Raw genomic sequence first — 21354 nt, forward strand, 5'->3', positions numbered from 1 at the left:
CTGGCGTCTGCCGCTGGCTCTGATGTCCTGTAGTGGTTCGTTTTGTGTAGATCTAACGGCCGATCTTTGCTCTCATGAATCTATAATTTGTTATCTGCCAAATCGTTTTGACTGAGGGCAAAGAGAAGTTTCATAACTTTATATTTTAAGGATATTTAAACATACATGCAGTGAAGATAATGTAGGAGTTGCCTGGACCACATTTGTGTGGTTATTAATGTTTAATATATATGTTTAATGAAAATGAAAAGAGGCAGAGTGGTGTTTTATGACATATTTCTCCTGGAGTGCCTTGAACGCGCGTCAATTTCGCTTCCAGCGCTCGATTTCTACGCGCGTCCAATTCTCTGCTGACGCGCGAATGCATTCAAAATGTACGCGCGTGAAACTAGACGCGGTAGACGCGATTTTGACGCTCAATTCGCGTTTGGTGTGAACGCAGCATTAGGCTGTTATTTGACACTCTGGGCTTTGGACTGAACCCTAGTGTGTTCATGCCGAAGTGAACGCTACATGAGTATTTGCATTGTCATAAGATCTGTTCAATGTAAAATAAAACATCTTGTATCAGGCTATTGGTATAACCAGTCTTCTTATAATTTGAAGGTAAACATATTTTCCAAACATATTATTATTATTAACTTATTAATTTGTGAAACTTTTAAAATGTGGAAAAAGTTACTAAGTTAACTCAGATAGCAACATTGTGCCTCTCCAGATCCGCACCACATCTGGCACATATGGAATGTTGATCTGGCACATGTGGAATACTGATCTGGCCCACATCTGGCACATATGGATTGTTGATCTGGCCCACATCTGGCACATATGGAATGTTGATCTGGCCCACATCTGACACATATGGAATGTTGATCTGGCCCACATCTGGCACATATGGAATACTGATCTGGCCGACATCTGACACATATGGAATGTTGATCTGGCCCACATCTGGCACATATGGAATGTTGATCTGGCACATGTGGAATACTGATCTGGCCCACATCTGGCACATGTGGAATGTTGATCTGGCACATGTGGAATACTGATCTGGCCCACATCTGACACATATGGAATGTTGATCTGGCCCACATCTGGCACATATGGAATGTTGATCTGGCACATGTGGAATACTGATCTGGCCCACATCTGGCACATGTGGAATGTTGATCTGGCACATGTGGAATACTGATCTGGCCCACATCTGGCACATATGGAATGTTGATCTGGCACATGTGGAATACTGATCTGGCCCACATCTGGCACATATGGAATGTTGATCTGGCCCACATCTGGCACATATGGAATGTTTATCTGGCACATGTGGAATACTGATCTGGCCCACATCTGGCACATATGGAATGTTGATCTGGCACATGTGGAATACTGATCTGGCCCACATCTGGCACATGTGGAATGTTGATCTGGCACATGTGGAATACTGATCTGGCCCACATCTGGCACATGTGGAATGTTAATCGGGCACATGTGGAATACTGATCTGGCCCACATCTGGCACATGTGGAATGTGAATCTGGCACATGTGGAATACTGATCTGGCCCACATCTGGCACATGTGGAATACTGATCTGGCCCACATCTGGCACATGTGGAATGTTAATCTGGCACATGTGGAATACTGATCTGGCCCACATCTGGCACATGTGGAATGTTAATCTGGCACATGTGGAATACTGATCTGGCCCACATCTGGCACATATGGAATGTTGATCTGGCACATGTGGAATACTGATCTGGCACGTGTGGAATACTGATCTGGCCCACATCTGGCACATGTGGAATGTTGATCTGGCACGTGTGGAATACTGATCTGGCCCACATCTGGCACATATGGAATGTTGATCTGGCACATGTGGAATACTGATCTGGCCCACATCTGGCACATATGGAATGTTGATCTGGCACATGTGGAATACTGATCTGGCCCACATCTGGCACATGTGGAATGTTGATCTGGCACATATGGAATGTTGATCTGGCACATGTGGAATGCTGATCTGGCCCACATCTGGCACATGTGGAATACTGATCTGGCACATGTGGAATGCTGATCTGGCCCACATCTGGCACATGTGGAATGCTGATCTGGCCCACCTCTGGCACATGTGGAATACTGATCTGGCCCACATCTGGCACATGTGGAATGCTGATCTGGCACATGTGGAATGCTGATCTGGCCCACATCTGGCACATGTGGAATACTGATCTGGCCCACATCTGGCACATGTGGAATGCTGATCTGGCCCACATGCTGCAAGAATTGACGGCCCTTGAGTGGACTACTCCTGTTTGCCAGATCTGGGCCACAAGCAGGCCAGAGCAATGCCACATGTCAGCCAATAATAAATAAATAAACCAGTATCTTATCTGAGCCACGAAATCTGTGTATAATAAATATGGAGTCATCTCAGCCTTAATAAGTCTGTTAACAAGCAGAATCACTGAAGGAAAGAAGAGAACAGAGAAAGACACGAGCAGAAAGACAAGAACTACAACTGACTTCAGCCACAGCCTTAGTTGAAATCAACTGAAGATAAAAGAAGACATTAAATCTCTGAAGATCTCAGCAGAAATTTGTCATTGCTGTGGCCTGCTTGTGGCCCAGATCTGGGACAATGTTGCTATGTGGGGACCATCAATTGAACTTTTATCTAAAGTGATTTAACATTTTAAATGAGTTACTCACCATACAATTATTCCAGACTCTTTCCATACAAAAGTAGTTCAAGATCCAAAAAGCAACACAAAGACTATTCTTTATTCACTAATAATTGTCTCTTGCACTGAAGCTCGTTTAGTCCAGTTAATAACAATTTTAATTTGATTCCTTGCACAAAGATATCATATGACTTCAAAACACTTGGTGTGTGCATGCATATAATGTATCATTATAGTAATAATGATACAATTTATTAAGATTGTAATTGTAATGGCACCTTTTTGATGTTTATTTGCCCTTTTTAACAATTTACAATATGTTTTTTTCTATGAACTGCTGTTTTAAGGAAAAGACAAAGTCCAACGTGATGTGGGTTTTAAATTACAAAAATATTGAAAGCAAAACTTATTAAAGTATTTAGTACTTGTTATACATTTTGCAACTGCAAACAACAAGACAAGTTAGAGAAACGGATATTTACCAGGCTGGACTGCAGGAATGAACTTCATATCAAACAAATGAGAGAAAGGACCATGACCTTAAGAAAAAAAAAAAAAAAAACTAATGTAAAATAGATGTTGAATGTATGAATATCCCCACTGAGCAAAGTTATGTCCAAAAGACGTCTTTTCAATGTCTTTGCCCCTAGAGGCGTACGTTGAATAGACGTCCACTGAGGAGCCAGAATGAAAGTTTTTATGACGTCTGTTTTTGACGTGTTCTGCACGTCCGATATAGACGTTCATGGAACCTCAAGGTTAAAAACTAGTTCAAATGTGCTCATTGTGGACATATTTTACATTTGTAATTGCAAAGCAACTCACAGACAGTGTGTGTTTGTCCAGAAATCATGAAAATAAAATTAACAGAGGTTTAGATGTTGATGTTTATGGTTAATTTGAAGTCACCATTGTGGTGGGAAGCGTTTGCTTTAGTTGGGCTCTTGGTTCCTGTAGTTGTGTTAGCTTTTCTTTGGCTGCTTCAACTATGTGTGTGAAACACAATACTTGTGGCTGAGAAAGCAAAGATAAAGAGACTTCAGGTGTTATCAGCTCGTTGTTAATGACTAAATCATCAGAAGTCTAGAATATGTTGTGCTTTTGAGTTTTGTGATCTTGTTTGGGAAATAACCTTTTGTTTATAACCTTGTGAATCCACTGTATCTGCACCAACAGCAATAAAATAATCACTTGTCTTGAAAGATAAAATAGAATGTGCACATTGTTTTGAGAATTTTGTGTGTCTTATGTCTGTGATTAAGGGCAGCACCAGTGTCTCAGTGGGAAACACTGTCTCCTCACAGCAAGAAGATCCTGGAACACATTTTGTGTAGATTTTAACACATGTAGTGTGTATGCTCAAGGACAACACAAGTTGTGTAGATTTTAACACATATTGTGTGTTTGTGTTCTCAGGGACAACACATGTTGTGTAGATTTTAACACATGTAGTGTGTATGCTCAAGGACAACACAAGTTGTGTAGATTTTAACACATATTGTGTGTTTGTGTTCTCAGGGACAACACATGTTGTGTAGATTTTAACACATGTTGTGTACACTCTAAAAAGAGATGTGTTAAAAAACAACACACTGAGTGTGTTGATGCTATTTTGACACATGTTGTGTAGATATAACACACAATGTGTGTTAAATGTTACTCTGGATAGAACAGCAGTGGGTGTTTTGGCAGCCAATCACATCATGCCTCTTTTTCAAATGCTTTCTCCGCTTTTCACTTGTTATCACTGACCAGACTGACTTTATTTCTGTCAGACAGAAGCTCTTATTGAGATTAACAGGATTTGTGTTGATGATTCAGTGAATGTTTCATCTGAAGTCACCAGAATCGTGATTAGTGGCTCCTATATTTGAGCTCTTGACCCTTGACTCTTTCACATCAGTTTTTCTCTGTTTGCTGTGATTGTGTGTTTATTAAACACAATTGAAGCAGCAGAAATTACCATGAGAAAACTATTATCAGATGATAATGTTATCATCGCATACATTTGCTGAGCTTAGCAAGTGTTTGATATGAGAAACTTTACTGTAAAAAATGTTTTCAGTTATTAATAATTTTTTTAATGTTATTGTTGTAATTATCTGCACATTGGATTTTAGATAAACAGAGCACATAGGATGTTCTAGTCTATGGTGTCACACAGGCACACACACATATCAAGAATCAGCTCATGAATCTCAATAATGGTGACAAACCAAAAGCTTCATCCCGCAATGCATTCTGGGAGTCACCATAGTACAAAACTCATCCATGACTCCCAGCATGCACTGCAGGATGAAGCGTTTGTCACCATTGTTGTGATTCATGATCTGATTCTTGATGTGTGTGTTTGACGAGTATCTGCTGCAGCTCTAAACTTTCTGAAAACATTGAATTTTTTATTTTTTAAGAATTCCTTCTGCACTACTGGACATCATGGAGTAACTTCACAAAACTTTTATACCTAACAGCACATAAATAAAGAAAATGTGTACCATCCAATTACTCATAAACTGGATCAGATCTTGAGATTATGACTTGATCAAGAAACTTCTGATCGTGTTTTCATGCCATAACAAACATATTTGATTAGAAGGCAGTTCCAGCAGAAAGAGAAGAATTAAAAGACAAGTAAAGGGTCAAGAGCTCAAATAAAGGAGCCACTTATGTTCTCAAACAAACAGGCCTGAGTAAATTAAAGTTATTTAAATAGACTGTTTTATCAGTTGCTACATTTTAATTTAATTAAAAACGCAAACTCTATCAACTGTTATCTCTTCATGATCTTTTCTCAAAAGCGGCATCGATGTGGTGTTGAAGTGTGAATAATTGAGTTTGAAACATTGTACTTTGTGTGCACATGCGTTCTGTACTCGACTATTGATTAAATGCTTAATAATTTAGTTTCACTTTATTTTTAAAATTACATCTGAGCATGTGATTACCTGACACAATTTGTGTTAAATTTGACACAACATGTGTTGTCCCTGAGCACACTCACTACATGTGTTAAAACTAACACAACATGTGTCATTTTTAACACATCTCTTTTTAGAGTGTAGATTTTAACACATGTAGTGTGTGTGCTCAGGGACAACACATGTTGTGTAGATTTTAACACATGTTGTGTAGATTTTAACACATGTAGTGTGTGTGCTCAGGGACTACACATGTTGCGTAAAATTTAACACACAACCTTTGTCGTTTTCTTTAACACATCTCCGTGTTACCTGTAACTCAACTAATGTGTTATTCCTCTTACACAGAAGTGTGTTGAAACCTTTTACACAATAATGTGTTATAGTTACACAACGTGTGTCAGATGTGTGTTACATGTTACTTCGTGTTTGGATGAACACTGACACGTATTGTTAACTTGTGTTTAGTCCATTGACGTTTAATAAAGTGTGTTTGACTGTTTATTGTATTTCCTGGATGTTTTAGACATCATGAATCTACACACACCAGCTCTTATTGAGATGAACAGAGGTTTAGATGTTGATGGTTCATTGAATGTTTCATCTGAAGTCTCCAGAATCGTGATCAGTGGCTCCTTTATTTGAGCTCTTGACCCTTTACTTGTCTTTTAATTCTCCTCTTTCTGCTGTAACTATCTTTTAATCAAATATGTTTGTTATGGCATGAAAGAAAACACGAGTTAGTCCATGATGTCTAGCAGTGCAGAATGCATTCTTAAAAAAATACAAATTCAATGTTTTCAGAAAGTTTAGAGCTGCAGCAGATACTCGTCAAACACACACATCAAGAATCAGCTCATGAATCGCAACAATGGTGACAAACGCTTCATCCTGCAGTGCATGCTGGGAGTCATGGATGAGTTTTGTACTATGGTGACTCCCAGAATGCATTGCGGGATGAAGCTTTTGGTTTGTCACCATTATTGAGATTCATGAGCTGATTCTTGATATGTGTGTGTGCCTGTGTGACACCATAGACTAGAACAGGGGTGGGCAACTCCAGTCCTCGAGGGCCACTGTCCTGCAGAGTTTAGCTCCAACCCTGATAAAACTCACCTGCCTGTAGCCTTCTACACAGTAAAATCCCCAGTGTTAAATTAACACTGCTCAGAGCACATATGGTCCCACTCCACAGAGTGTTAAAGTAACACTGAATCAGTGTTAAAGTTAATGAGATAATTGAGAGATTAATTAAGTGATGATTGGCTATTAGTGATGAACACCTGATGATAATGAGCAAAATCACTGAAGAAAAGAGAAAAAAATAAAAACACAAGAACTACGACTGACTATAAAAAAGACATTAAATCTCTGAAGATCTCAGCAGAGGAGGATTAAACACATAAACGTAGTTCACATAAACTAAAATGGTTATCAAAAAATGTGTACATAAGTTTTGTACTCCAGTTTCATAACACATCACATAATAAGCACTTCTAACTCCTGCGAGTTATACTCACACATAGACATCAAGAATCAGCCTATGAATCTCAACAATGGTGACATGCTTCATGCCGCAATTAATTCTGGGTACGTCACGCAAAACTCATCTATGGCTCCCAGAATGCATTGTGGCATGAAGCATGTCACCATTGTTGAGATTCATCGGCTTATTCTTGATGTGTGTGTGTGAGATACACTCGCAGGAGTTAGAAGTGATTAGTGTACAATCTATTTCAAAACGAATTCAGCTCTTCTGATTAAAACCATGCTGGATCTTTTCTAGAATCACAATAAAAAAAAGTTAATGGTATATTGCTCATACTAAAATAAATTAATATAAACTCATATAAAATCGATTAATTGAATTACTACACAATGATCATATTTTCATAATCGAGCAGCCGACAGCATCTGATTGTGTTTACTCTTGCTTTTCTTGCCATAACAAACTCAGTTACAGCAGCCAGAGAAACACGAATATTAAAAAGTCGCCAAACTGCCCAACTAAAGAAAACACTATTCACCATGATGGTCACATTAAGAACTAACAATTTTCTAAACAAAATCAAACAAAAAATCTGTTAATTCTCAATAAGAGCTTCTGTAGACATCTGACAGAAATAAAGTCAGTCTGGTTTGTAATGTGTGAAGCTGGTAATGCTGTTGTTTAATTCTCCTCTGCTGATTTAATGTCTTTTTTTATAGTCAGTCGTAGTTTTTGTGTTTTTCTTTTTTCTCTTTTCTTCAGTGATTCTGCTCATTATCATCAGGTGTTCACCACTAATGGCCAATCATCACTTAATTAATCTCTTAATTATCTCATTAACTTTAACACTGATTCAGTGTTACTTTAACACTCTGTAGAGTGGGACCATATGTGCTCTGAGCAGTGTTAATTTAACACTGGGGATTTTATTGTGTAGTAATCCAGGAGACACTGATTAGCTGGTTCAGGTGTGTTTGATTAGGGTTGGAGCTAAACTCTGCAGGACAGTGGCCCTCGAGGACTGGAGTTGCCCATGCCTGGCCTAAGAGATAGACAGCTTCTCTGAGTGAAGTTGTCACTGAGGCACTAACTGACTTTTTTTCAGTTTTTTTGAGAGGAGATTGGAGCTTTGGCTTTAATTTCTACATTTCCATAACTGTATATTTCACAACAACATAATTAATTGTTCTGCATCCGTGAGAGTGCGGGCGGGCTTTTGATAATCGCGCCTCTACTTCCTGTTCTCTACTGCGCAGATTCCAGTCCCGAGATCACTATTGCACAGACTCTGTCCCAAATCTGCTCAAGATGTCAGGGCCGTGTGAGGGCCTCCAAAAGCTTAAACTCTCGTCAGCGGAAGCGAATGAAGTTGCGTCGTCCATAATTGTTTACGGTCTATGGCTTACCCCAAGGGTATCCAAGATGTTGGTGTCTTTGTTTCTTCAGTAGAAAACCAATGAAGATTTTTAACTCCAACCGTTGCTGTGTGCCAGTTAACGGTAACAGATTCTATGAGAGTAAAAAAAACATCTTCAAATTATAACCTGCGGCTCGTGACGACACATTGATGTCTTAAGACACGAAACGATCGGTTTGTGCGCAAAAGCGAACAGCATTTATATAATTTTTTACCTCAAACACAACACTATGTCCACCAGTCTTGAACGCGCCATCACTTCCGAGTGAGGTCAAATGTACACAATATGGCATATCTCAATGGGATACAAGCGCCGGAAATGATCTCTACACCATATATAATGTAATTTGACCTCTCTTACCGGAAGTGATGGCGCGGGAACGGCTGATGTACATAGTGTTGTATTTGAGGTTAAAAAATTATATAAATACTGTTGGGTTTCTCACACAAACCGATCGTTTTGTGTCATAAGACATCCACGTATCGTCAAGAGCCGCAGGGTTTAATTTGAAGTTCTATGTGCATGTTTTTTTTATACTCTCATAAAATCTGCTACCATTGACATCAATTATACGACTGGCACACAGCAACAGTTGGAGTTAAAAATCTTAATTTGTGTTCTACTGAAGCAACAAAGACACCTACATCTTGGATTGCCTTGGGGTAAGCAGATAAACATAAAATTTTCATTTTTGGGCGAAATATCCCTTTTAATATATTTTCACCAACAATACTTGCCACATATCAGTCATTCTGAATGTATATATATGTATGTATGTATATATATATATATATATATATATATATATATATATATATATATATATATATATATATATATATATATATATATATATATATATATATATATATATATATATATTTTTTTTTTTTTTTTTTTTTTTTTTTTTTGCATTTAACTGTATTTATAGCCTGATCAGCTAAGTACGGTGGCCCAGTAGTGCACAACACAACGAAATATAAAAAGCAAACATAAGTTCACAACACAACGAAAACAAGCCACAACAAAACGAAAAATCCACAACACAAATAAATCAAGCCACAACACAACGGAAACAAGCCACAACACAACGGAAACAAGCCACAACACAACGGAAAAGCCACAACACAACGAAATCAAGCCACAACACAACAGAAATGCTCCCAACCACTCGGGGCCACTCGGAGCGTGGTAAAGTTGCCACTGTTCTATAGAGTCGGAAATCTTACAAATAAATCAATACCACAATTAGTTTTAACAGTATGTAGGCTAACCATTGTTTATCGATATTAAATATTAATGTAAAATCACCTACATGCATTATAGCTGCATATTTATGCTCGAGAATGCTTTGACCCGATACCACGGCGCTAAGGGAACGTCTGCGAATTCCACCAATTGATCGAAACGTATAATTTGTATGAATTAAAATTGCTTTTAACATTTAAAAACAGACATGTTAAAATTTAAGAGCTTGATTGTATTGGTAAAACTGATTTAATAATGCACAACACAACATTGGAATTTGAAAAAAATAAATAATAATTTGTTGTGTTGTGGCTTGATTTTGTTGTTTTGTGTCTTGATTTCGTTGTGTTGTGGCTTTTTCGTTGTGTTGTGGCTTGATTTTGTTGTGTTGTGTCTTGATTTCGTTGTGTTGTGGCTTTTTCGTTGTGTTGTGGCTTCATTCCGTTGTGTTGTGGATTTATTTTGTTGTGTTGTGAACTTATGTATGCTTTTTAAATTAGCCTTCCCTAAAAACACAAAATAAAAGGCAAAAGAACATATATTGTAGATTATTCTTATTTAATGGTATTTAATCATTGTTATATTAAAAAGACTAAACTTTTATAAAAAGATTTGTAATTGGTTTGCAAAAGGTGTGAGTTTATGGCACTCACCTAAGTCATGGCACAGACCAGCGATTTGAACACAAAGAACATCTCGATTGTTAATATGTAGCTCTGGCTGTTTCTCTTGCAGACTCTTGACCAGACATCCTGCTAAATGTGCCACACTAGCACAACAACAACAATAAGAACAGAAAGTCAGTTTACTTCTTGGAAAACATGATGCTTGAATCATTTAATTGACCAAAGATAATAGATGAAAACTAACAGATAATACATAAATATACATCAGGATTATTATAGTTAACCAAAACTAAAAGCAAAACCATAAAAAAATATTTTCGTTACTTGAAATACAATAGATGTTAAATTAATGATAATAAAATAAATATAAACATAAATTAAGCATTAAATATTCATGCTTAAATAAAGCTAAAATAAAATCCTCATATTCATGCTAAGAATATTTTGAATAAACTTCATAGTCTAGCTCAGTGGTTCTTCACTGACTTGATCAGAAATTTGAAAACAATTACAGTACTAAGGCCTTGTCCACACGTACACGGGTATTTTTATAACCAGAGTTTTTCCTCCTCCGTTTTAAAAAACAATCGCATCCACACAAGCATGGTTTAAAAAAAAATCTCCGTCCACATGAAAACGCAAAACCGCGCTATGATTGGCTGCTTGATTTCCACATGGGTCCCATCCATGGCACCGATGCATGGGCTCAGTGAAACCCTTCTACAACCCTTCTACAAGTTTACTTTGGACTCAGTGACGGGTAACTGTACACAGTAAATTACCCGGTATTAAATTAACACCGCTCGGTGTTCATATGGGAACCACCAGCAGGGTGTTAAAGTAACACTGAAGCAGTGTTAGAGATTATAAGATACTTAAGTGATTCATTGAGTGATGATTGTTTGATTATTGAATACACCTGATGATAATGAGCAGAATCACTGAAGGACAGAGAAACACAACTACAGCAACAGCTTAAGATGACATCAACTGAAAATACATTAAATCTCTCTTATTATAAACCAGACTAACTTTATTTCTGTCGTTTGTCTACAGTTCTTTTTGAGAATTAACAGAGGTTTAGAGGTTGATTTTTTATGGGAAATATTTGGTCACCGTTATGGAGATCAGTGTTTATTTTAGTTGCGCAGTTTGACTTGCCATTTTATGTCAGTTTGTGGTCTTTGTAACAGTGTTTAGCGGAAGACATACTTTGTTGCAAAGAAAGATATAAGCGTAAATTATCAGTTGAAGTTGTTATCATCATAAAGTTTTTTTGTCGACCAAACTAATCTTTGAGGAAAGTGGATAATAGAAATGCTAATAAAAGGTTTTTTTTAATAGATTTTCAGCATAAAGGCTTTACTGCCACAGATCAGTCTCAGTAATCCATTTATAGATACATTAAGGGGGATAAATGTTTGCGCACACAGACATCAAGAATTATCATATGAATCTCAACAATGGTGACATGCTGCAATGCATGCTGGGAGTCATGAGTGTTATACTATGATGATTATATATCCCATCATGCATTGCAGTATGAAGCATGTCACCGTCATTGAGATTAATATGCTGATTCTTGATGTTTGTGCAGGTGTGCATGAAGTGTTTTTTTTACACAATGTATTTCACAACAAAATTCAGAATATTTGAAATCTGGCAAGAAAGGATTGCTGGTGAAAATCTACTACTAACAATTTGACAATATTATTAATTATGTGTCAATTATCAGCCATTGTGGCATGGAGTATGTCACCATTGTTGAGATTCATAGGCTGAGTCTTGATGTCTGTGTGTGAGTTAATCTCGTAGGAGGTAGAAATGATTAGTGTACAATCTGTTTCAAAATGTATTCAGCTGTTCTGATTAAAACTGTGCTGGCTCTTTTCTAGAATCACATTAAAATAAGTTAATAGTATATTGTTTATACTCAGTCATAAGATCAATTAATTAAATCAATAAACAATTATCATATTCTTATCCCTGAGTATGCTTGCTTTTCTTGCCATAACACAGTCATTTACAGCAGACAGAGAAACACTAAAATTAAAAAGTCATCAAACTGCCCAAATAAATAAAACACTGATCACCATGATGGTGATATTAAAAACTAACAGTTTTCTAAACAAAATCAAACAAAAAAATCTGTTAATTCTCAATAAGAGCTTCTGTAGTCGTCTGACAGAAATAAAGTCAGTCTGGTTAGTAATGTGTGAAGCTGGTAATGCTGTTTGTGGAGTTGTTTAATCCTCCTCTGCTGAGATCTTCAGAGATTTAATGTCTTTTTTATAGTCAGTCGTAGTTCTTGTGTTTTTCTTTTTTCTCTTTTCTTCAGTGATTCTGCTCATTATCATCAGGTGTTCACCACTAATGGTCAATCATCACTTAATTAATCTCTTAATTATCTCATTAACTTTAACACTGATTCAGTGTTACTTTAACACTCTGTAGAGTGGGACCATATGTGCTCTGAGCAGTGTTAATTTAACACTGGGGATTTTACTGTGTACCGAGAATATCCAAATCAACTGCAGGCGGTCGATCCTTTTCCTATTTAGCTCCGAAACTCTGGAACAGTCTTCCTAACATTGTTCGGGAAGCAGACACACTCTGTCAGTTTAAATCTAGACTAAAAACACATATCTTTACTGTGGCATACACATAAAACACTTTTTCAATGAAATGATTGTTAGGCTGCATTAACTAGTTCAGCCGGAACCGGGAACACTTCCCATAACACCTGATGTACTCGTTACATCATCAGAAGAATGGCATCTACGCTAATGATAGTCTCTCTGTTTTATCTCTGTTTACTGCAGTCAGCCGGATCCGGGCCGTATCCAGATCAGATGGTGGACCTGCGCCCAGAGAAGACCAACACAGGCCCCCGAAGTGTCTGCAGAGACCGTGATTAGACTCCCCCTGCAACTGCCTCATCGACACGGCATCTCAATAAACCCGTCTCCAGCGTGTTGACTCAGATTGTTCGAATATTACAATTAAATAATACTTATATCGATATGTCATCCTCAATAAACCCGTCTCCGGCGTGATGACTCCGATTGTTCGAATATTACAATTAAATAATACTTAAATCGATATGTCATCCTCAATAAACCCGTCTCCAGCGTGTTGCCTCCGATCATTCGAATATTCTGATCTATTATGACCTCTGACCTGTAAAGCTGCCAGAATAATAATAATAATAATAATAATAATACGCTGTTTGTTAATTGGCCAGAGGAGAACTGGCACCCCGACTGAGCCTGGTTTCTCCCAAGGTTTATTTTTCTCCATTAGGTCACCTGATGGGGTTTTGGTTTCCTTGCCACTGTTGCCTCTGGCTTGGCGTGCTCAGTTGGGGACACTAAATTTTTCAACTAAACATCGAAATAAATCTAATTAATAAACTAAATTAACCATATAAACTAAATTACTGATCTAATTATTGATCTAAAGCCCACACTTTCACTGTATGATAATTGAAATGAACTGATGACATCAGCGTTTTCTCCAGAATGGCTATACAGCTGAATAAAATTATGCTGCATTATTTTCCTGTTTAACACTGTAAAGCTGCTTTGAAACAATCTACATTGTTAAAAGCGCTATATAAATAAAGTTGACTTGACTTGACTTGACTGAAAAAAAAACACTTGCATATGCCTCTCTTTCGCTATGTGGGGTGTCTTTTGCATATATGATAGGTGATTGCGTCTGTATTTTCTTTGTGCCATTTTGATCCTAAGTTGTAACACTTTTCGATTGACTTTGTCAACATGCATTGATCATACAGTTTTTTTATGGCGCTGTTTTAAGTGTTGGAACAGGTTTGTAATAGCTATTGCCGTTTTGTTGCAATAATAATTTCACAGGTCTTGCAAATTACCTTGCTCTGTGACATCCTCTCTCTTGAATCCTCTCAAACAACTGATGTTGAATTTCTCTTTGTCACCAAATAATTTTTATCCATATTCCATATCTTATGTTATTTCCTCCCATTCGCCTATCCTGTGCTCCCACTCAGTTTCGTCGTAATTTGTGCAGTGTGCTGAGTGAGCTCTGATTGGTTAACATCTTAAACATACACACAAGAACGTTTGCAGTATTCTGAATAAATTGGTCAATAAAATCGCAGCCTTACGTGGTTTAGAAATCGCTTGTGCTCAAATCGTGATTGGTTTGCGATCGTTATTAATTGCACAGTACACACACACACACACACACACATACACACACACACACAATATTTGCATTACCCAATGGAGTGTTCAAAGCGGTTATGAGAGGCCCCAGGAAAGACCCAGTATCCCGCTCCCAGCTGTTTGATGTGACGGAGTCTCTGAAACTGAGGTGTATCAATGATCTTCACCAGCAGGGGGTGTAGCTCAATGTGACCATGAACAGGGTCATTTACAACCTATAGGTTACAAAAGAAAAAATATTACTTAGTGCAAGTCATTCTCAGTACACTCCACATTATCCCTTGTTTATATATTAAGCAGTTGTGAACTTTCAGTAATGCCACAAAGGACCGATATATTCACAACGAAGTTATTTTTAGGGGTAAAAATAAATGTGTAATAACTTCACAGCAATACACTGTTATGAAAGAACCGTACGCTTCTGAGAGTGTAAATATGTGCTGATCACTTTACTCTCAATAATAAAATAAACATGCTACAAAAATGACTGTCAGTTACTGACGGAATGGGGGTTTTGCTTAGAAGCCAATCACCTTCGAGATCTACAAAACGAGCCAATGGCATGAAAATGCCATGGGTCTGTGGAATTTGCATTTCGCAACCCCGCCCCACTGTGTGGGTATAAAAGGGCGTTGCGTTCTCACTTTATACTGATGACATCACCGTTTTCTCCAGAATGGCTATACAGCTGAATAAAATTATGCTGCATTATTTTCCTGTTTAACACTGTAAAGCTGCTTTGAAACAATCTGCATTGTTAAAAGTGCTATACAAATAAAGTTGACTTGACTTGACTAGAGCCCAAGAGGAAGCTACGCTCCTGGTGGACTGTGCACTTACCCCAAGGGGGCATGGCATGCCCTGAACCTGATATGCCAGGACAATGGCGTCCACTATCCAGTGAGACAACCTCTGCTTGGAGAGAGCCTTCCCTTTCTGCTGCCCTCCATAACAGACAAAGAGCCTGAAACACTGCGTCTGGTGGACGTAAGCGCGAAGGGCGCGTACTGGACAGAGCAGTGCCAAGGCTGGGTCTGCCTCCTCCACAGGCAGTGCTTGCAGGTTCACCACCTAATCTCTTAAAGGAATGGTGGGAACCTTGGGCACGTATCCAGGCCGGGGTCTCAAGATCACGTGAGAATTAGCCGGCCCAAATTCCAGGCACGCTTCGTGAACCGAAAATGCCTTCAGGTCCCCTACCCTCTTGATGGAAGCCAGGGCAATCAAGAGCACTACTTTCTTTGAAACGAACTTCAACTCTACGGCTTACGGCTTCAACTCAGGGGCTCAAAGGGAGCTTTCTGCAGGACAGATAGAACCACTGCAAGGTCCCAAGAAGGCATTTGAAGAGAGTGAGGTGGATTTAATCTCTTCACTCCTCTAAGGAACCTGCTGACCAGGGCGTGCTGTCCTACTGTTTTTTGAGTCCACCAGGTTGTGGTGAGCCGATATTGCGGCGACAAAAACCTTCAGGGTGGAAGGAGAAAGCCTGCGCTCCAACCCTTCTTGGAGGAAGGAGAGCATGGACCAGATCGGGCATTTCCTGGGGTCTTCTCGCTGAGAAGAGCACCAGGTGATGAAGAGGTTCCACTTCAATGCATAGGCCTATCTCGTGGACAAGGCCCTAGCGGAAGTGATGGTAGCCACCACCTGAGGTGGTAGGATACTCAAACCTGCTGCATCCCGTCCAGGGCCCACACGTGTAGGTTCCATAGGGTGCCCCGTCTCTGAGTAAGGAAGTCCTTCCTCAGAGGGATTGGCCATGGAGGGGCTGTCACAAGGAGTACGAGTTCTGAGAACCAGGTCCGGCCAGGCCAGGTCCGCGACCAAAAGGACCTGCTCCATGTCCTACCTGATCTTGCACAGAACCTGTGCGAAAAGGCTCACTGGAGGAAACGCATACTTGCATGGGCCCAGCGGCCAGCTGTGCGCTAGTGCATCCGTGCCGAGGGTCCCCACTGAGCAAAGGCGTACGTTGAAAACGACGTCCACTGAGGAGCCAGAATGAAAGTTTTTATGACGTCTGTTTTTGACGTGTTCTGCACGTCCGACATAGACGTTCATGGAACCTCAAGGTTAAAAACTAGTTTGAATGTGCTCATTGTGGACATATTTCCCATTTGTAATTGCAAAGCAACTCACAGACAGTGTGTGTTTGTCCAGAAATCATGAAAATAACAGAAACTTAGCTCACACCTTTAGACACTTTAGACAACTTAGCATCTGTAATTCACACATCTTTGGATCATGAGAGAATCGTGGGATTCAATCCAGGATCTTCTTGCTGTGAGAAGACAGTGTTTCCCACTGAGACACTGGTGCTGCCCCTAATCACAGACATAAGACACACTTTGACTATTTCTGTCAGACGTCTACAGAAGCTCTTACTGAGAATTAACAGAGGTTTAGATGTTGATGTTTATGGTTAAAGTCACCATTGTGGTGGGAAGCGTTTGCTTTAGTTGGGCTCTTGGTCCCCGTATTTGTGTTAGCTTTTCTTTGGCAGCTGTAACTGTATGTGTGAAACACAATAGTTATGGCTGAGAAAGCAAAGATAAAGTGAGTTCAGGTGTTGTCAGCTCCTTGTTGATGACTAAATCATCAGAACTCTAGAATCTGATGTTGTGCTTTTGAGTTTTGTGCTCTTGTTTGGCAAATAATAATTTGTTTATATACTATAACTTTGTGAATCCACTGTATCGGGACTAATAGCAATAAAATAATCACTTATGCTGAAAGATAAAACAGAATGTGCACATTGTTTTGAGAAAATACTTCACATAGTCACACACAGACATTAAGATTTTGCATATGATTCACAACAACGGTGACAATCATAACAAAAAAAACTTCATGCTGCAATGCATGATGGGTAGCTTCAAAGTACAAAACTCATGCTTGATTGTCACCGTTGTTGTGAATCATATGCAAAATCTTGATGTCTGTGTGTGACTATGAGAAATATTTTCTCAAAACAATGTGAACCTGCGGTTTTTTCATCTTTCAGGATGAGTGATTTGTTTATTGCTATTGGTGTCAATACAGCAGATTCACAAGGTTATAGTATAAAAACAATTTATTATTTGCCAAACAAGAATATAAAACTCAAAAGCACAACATCAGATTCTAGACTTCTGATGATTTAGTCATCAACAAAGAGCTGACAACACCTGAAGTCGCTTTATCTTTGCTTTCTCAGCCATAAGTATTATGTTTTACACACACAGTTATAACATCCAAAGAAAAGCTAACTCAAGTACAGGGACCAAGAACCCAACTAAAGCAAACGCTTCCCATCACAATGGTGACTTCAAATGAAACATAAACATCAACATCTAAAGCTCTGTTAATTCTCAGTAAGAGCTTCTGTAGACGTCTGACAGAAATAGTCAAAGTGTGTCTTATGTCTGTGATCAAGGGCAACACCAGTGTCTCAGTGGGAAACACTGTCTCCTCACAGCAAGAAGATCCTGGATTGAATCCCACGATTCTCTCACGATCCAAAGATGTGTGAATTACAGATGCTAAGTTTTCTAAAGTGTCTAAAGGTGTGAGCTAAGTTTCTTTTATTTTCCTGATTTCTGGACAAATACACACTGTCTGTGAGTTGCTTTGCAATTACAAATGGAAAATATGTCCACAATGAGCACATTTGAACTAGTTTCTAACCTTGAGGTTCCATGAACGTCTATATCGGATGTGCAGAACACGTCAAAAACAGACGTCATAAAAACTTTCAATCTGGCTCCTCAGTGGACGTCTTTTCAACGTACAGCAAAGACATTGAAAAGACGTCTTTTGGACATAACTTTGCTCAGTGGGTCCCCTCGGTCAGGGATTAATACCAGTGGCAATTGGAAGAGTCGTGGGAGGCAAACAGATATATCAGTGCGTCGCCAAACTGTTCCCAAATCAGCCTAACCGTCTGGGAAGGAAGTCTCCATTCCCCCGGAAGCGGCTGAAAACGTAACAGTTCGTTGGCTGCACAATTCAGTTCTCCTGGGATGTAAACGGCATGAAGCGACCTCAGATGCTTCTGACTGCATAGGAGGAGATGGCGGGTGAGTTGCGACATCCGGCGGGAGCGTAGACCACCTTGTCGGTTGATGTGTGCTACTGTCGCCGTGTTGTCTGAACGGACCAGTACGTGCTTGTCCTTGTGCAGGGCTCAGAAGAGGTGCAGGGCAAGACGTACGGCCAGGACGTGGAACGTTGGGAAGAGTAGAGAAGCTCAGGAAGGCAAGTAACACTCAGCTTCGAAGTAGAAACATAATACGAGAGTGCAACGCCGAAAGCAGTGTCAGTGTCTCTTTCAGTTAGAATTACAGCTTCAGTTTTACTAAATGTACTGTGACATGAAAACATTTCAGTTTAAAATACAGAGAGCTGCTTAATCAAACCTCACAAGATTATTTCTATAACTCCTGTTGTTGTTTTGAGCTTACCTTCCCTTCAGTTGAAAGGCTCGATGAATATTTCTCTTCGATTCTTAGCAACTCTCCATGGATCCTTTTTTTCTTTATGGTATCTAAATAGCAGTTTACATATATAAATATTTTATTTCATCTTAAGGACAAGAAAACCAAGTATATATAATATAGCTGTAAGCAGCAATACCGGGGCCAAGCACAACAGAAGCAAACAAGGAAGCTAGCAGCAGACCAACTGAAAAAATGAGTGAAGACATTTGAAGACAATTTTAAGTAAAAATTTTAAAATCCCACATTAAAACATTGAGTTGTATAGAGCCAATGTCATATTTTGTTCTATTATAGTGCCACCAAGAGTCTCAATCCTACCATTTTTAATGTGTCTTCGGAGTGAGCCCATACATGTGTGTCAATTTTTGTGAAAATATCTCATTTCGTTTTGGAGTTATAGACATTTATATGAAAAAACACATACAAAATGACTGACACCTGACTTTGATTGGATTTTACTACCCCTTACTATCAATATTTTGACTCATAAGGATTAACTGTTTACTATAAACCTATGTTTCCGAACTTCTGACGCTGGTCTCGTCTCGATCGGACCAGCGGTTTTGAAGATATCAGCTAACGTTTTAGAAGGGCTAAATTACCATCCTGCACAAACCATACGTTGAAATCTGGCAAATCTGGTATCGTTGGACTCGGCAAGGATTCAGGAGACGAAAAAAGTTACTCACATGAAAATAAGTCAATCTCACCCAAAGTTATAAGCTTTTGAAAAATAAAATTCTCCACTAGGTGGCGCTGTTTCTAAACTTCTCAGGCTCCTTCAGGGCATCGTGTTGATGACCCATACTGAGTTTCGTAACAATCCGTTCATGCATTCATAAAATACAGCATTTTAGCACATAATTCAAAATGGCCAACAGACAAAATGGCCGATCTAAGGAGACCACTTTTATGATTTTTGGACAAACGGTTCAGAAGTTATAAGCAAAAAAAAACATTTTTCATATCTCCTGACCAGTAGGTGGCGCTGCGCCGAAACGCTGCATGTTGCCTCAAGTCATACTTGTGATGACATATACCAAGTTTGGTTTAAATACGATAAAGCGTAGCGGAGATATAGCCTTAAGTTTATTTTTGCAACCGCTACGTACAATTTGTTTGCGCGTTTATCGAAAACGATTTGAGAAATCAATATGAATTTTCATGACGGAAAATGACGTCATAGGATGCAATCAAATCGGCTTGAGCCAAGGAATCAAAGAAAAAAAGAATTTGTTATAAGTTATTAGCATAAACATGAGTGAAAGGCGCTAGAGGGATTGTTTTAGAAACTCCAACATTGGTGTGGTTAATGTTGGGTCAGTCCTGTGTTGGGTCTGTCTGCCAAATTTCATAACTTTCCCGCAAAGGGTTCTATGGGCTGCCATAGACTTCAATGGCGAAATAATAATAAAAAGAAATCTAACGGTGCTTGGCCCCTAAAAAGGGGTGCGAGACAAAAACCATGCATTTTGATTCTCTTTTTACACAGCCGCATCTTCCTTCATTCTCAGAAAAAAAGGTACAGTGGAGGTACAATTTTGTTCCTTGGGGAACAAAACTTATAACTGTACCTTTAAAGGTACACAATTGGTCCTTAGGGTACAATTATACCATTGTTTTCCTCTACTTAGAGCAGGGGTAGGCAAGTTCAGTCCTAGAGAGTCACTGACCTGCAGAGTTTGACTCCAAGCCTGAAAGACATCTATAGAAGCTCTTATTGAGAATTAACAGAGGTTTAGATTTTGATGTTTCATTAAAAACCATTATGGTGATCAGTGTTTCCTTTAGTTGGGCAGTTTGACTCTTGGCTTTTTATGGGAGTTTGTGGTTTTTGTTACAGTGTTAACAAAACATATTATCTGTTCAAATAAAAATAAGCTATAAACAAAAATTGCCATGAAGAAAATGATTGACTAAACTCATCACTGACTAAAAATATTAATAAATAATATTCACCAACAATGCTTAATTGCCACAGATCATACATTCTGAATGTCTGATTTTTAAATTCATTCTAGGGGGGAAAAGTTTAGATACACACAGATATCAAGAATCAACATATGACTCTCAACATTGGTGAAATACTTAATGCTGCAATGCATGCTGGGACCTATGAGTTTTATACTATGGTGGCTTAGTAGGGTTGGAGCTAAACTCTGCAGGACATCAGCTCTAGGACCGAACTTGCCTACCTCTGACTAATGCTGCGTTCACACCAAACGCGAATTGAGCGTCAGGCGCGAGTGATTTCAATGTTAAGTCAATGGAAAGGCGCGTTGACGCG

The 21354-nt window shown here is 38.9% G+C and overlaps 1 protein-coding gene across 1 annotated transcript in view; it reads right to left on the minus strand.

Moving 5' to 3' along the window:
- Positions 1 to 21354, minus strand: part of LOC307124242 (deoxynucleoside triphosphate triphosphohydrolase SAMHD1-like) — a gene marked incomplete at its 5' end in the record, with an annotated part of 65875 nt that overhangs the window by 35510 nt on the left and 9011 nt on the right. The window contains 4 exons of the mRNA XM_079813289.1: positions 3162 to 3218; positions 10406 to 10521; positions 14641 to 14801; positions 19032 to 19114. Coding sequence (XP_079669415.1) covers positions 3162 to 3218; positions 10406 to 10521; positions 14641 to 14801; positions 19032 to 19114 — 417 coding nt within the window. The remainder of the gene's footprint in view (positions 1 to 3161; positions 3219 to 10405; positions 10522 to 14640; positions 14802 to 19031; positions 19115 to 21354) is intronic.

The sequence above is a fragment of the Gobio gobio genome (assembly GCF_949357685.1).
Source record: "Gobio gobio genome assembly, chromosome: 3".
NCBI classification, from domain to species: domain Eukaryota; kingdom Metazoa; phylum Chordata; class Actinopteri; order Cypriniformes; family Gobionidae; genus Gobio; species Gobio gobio.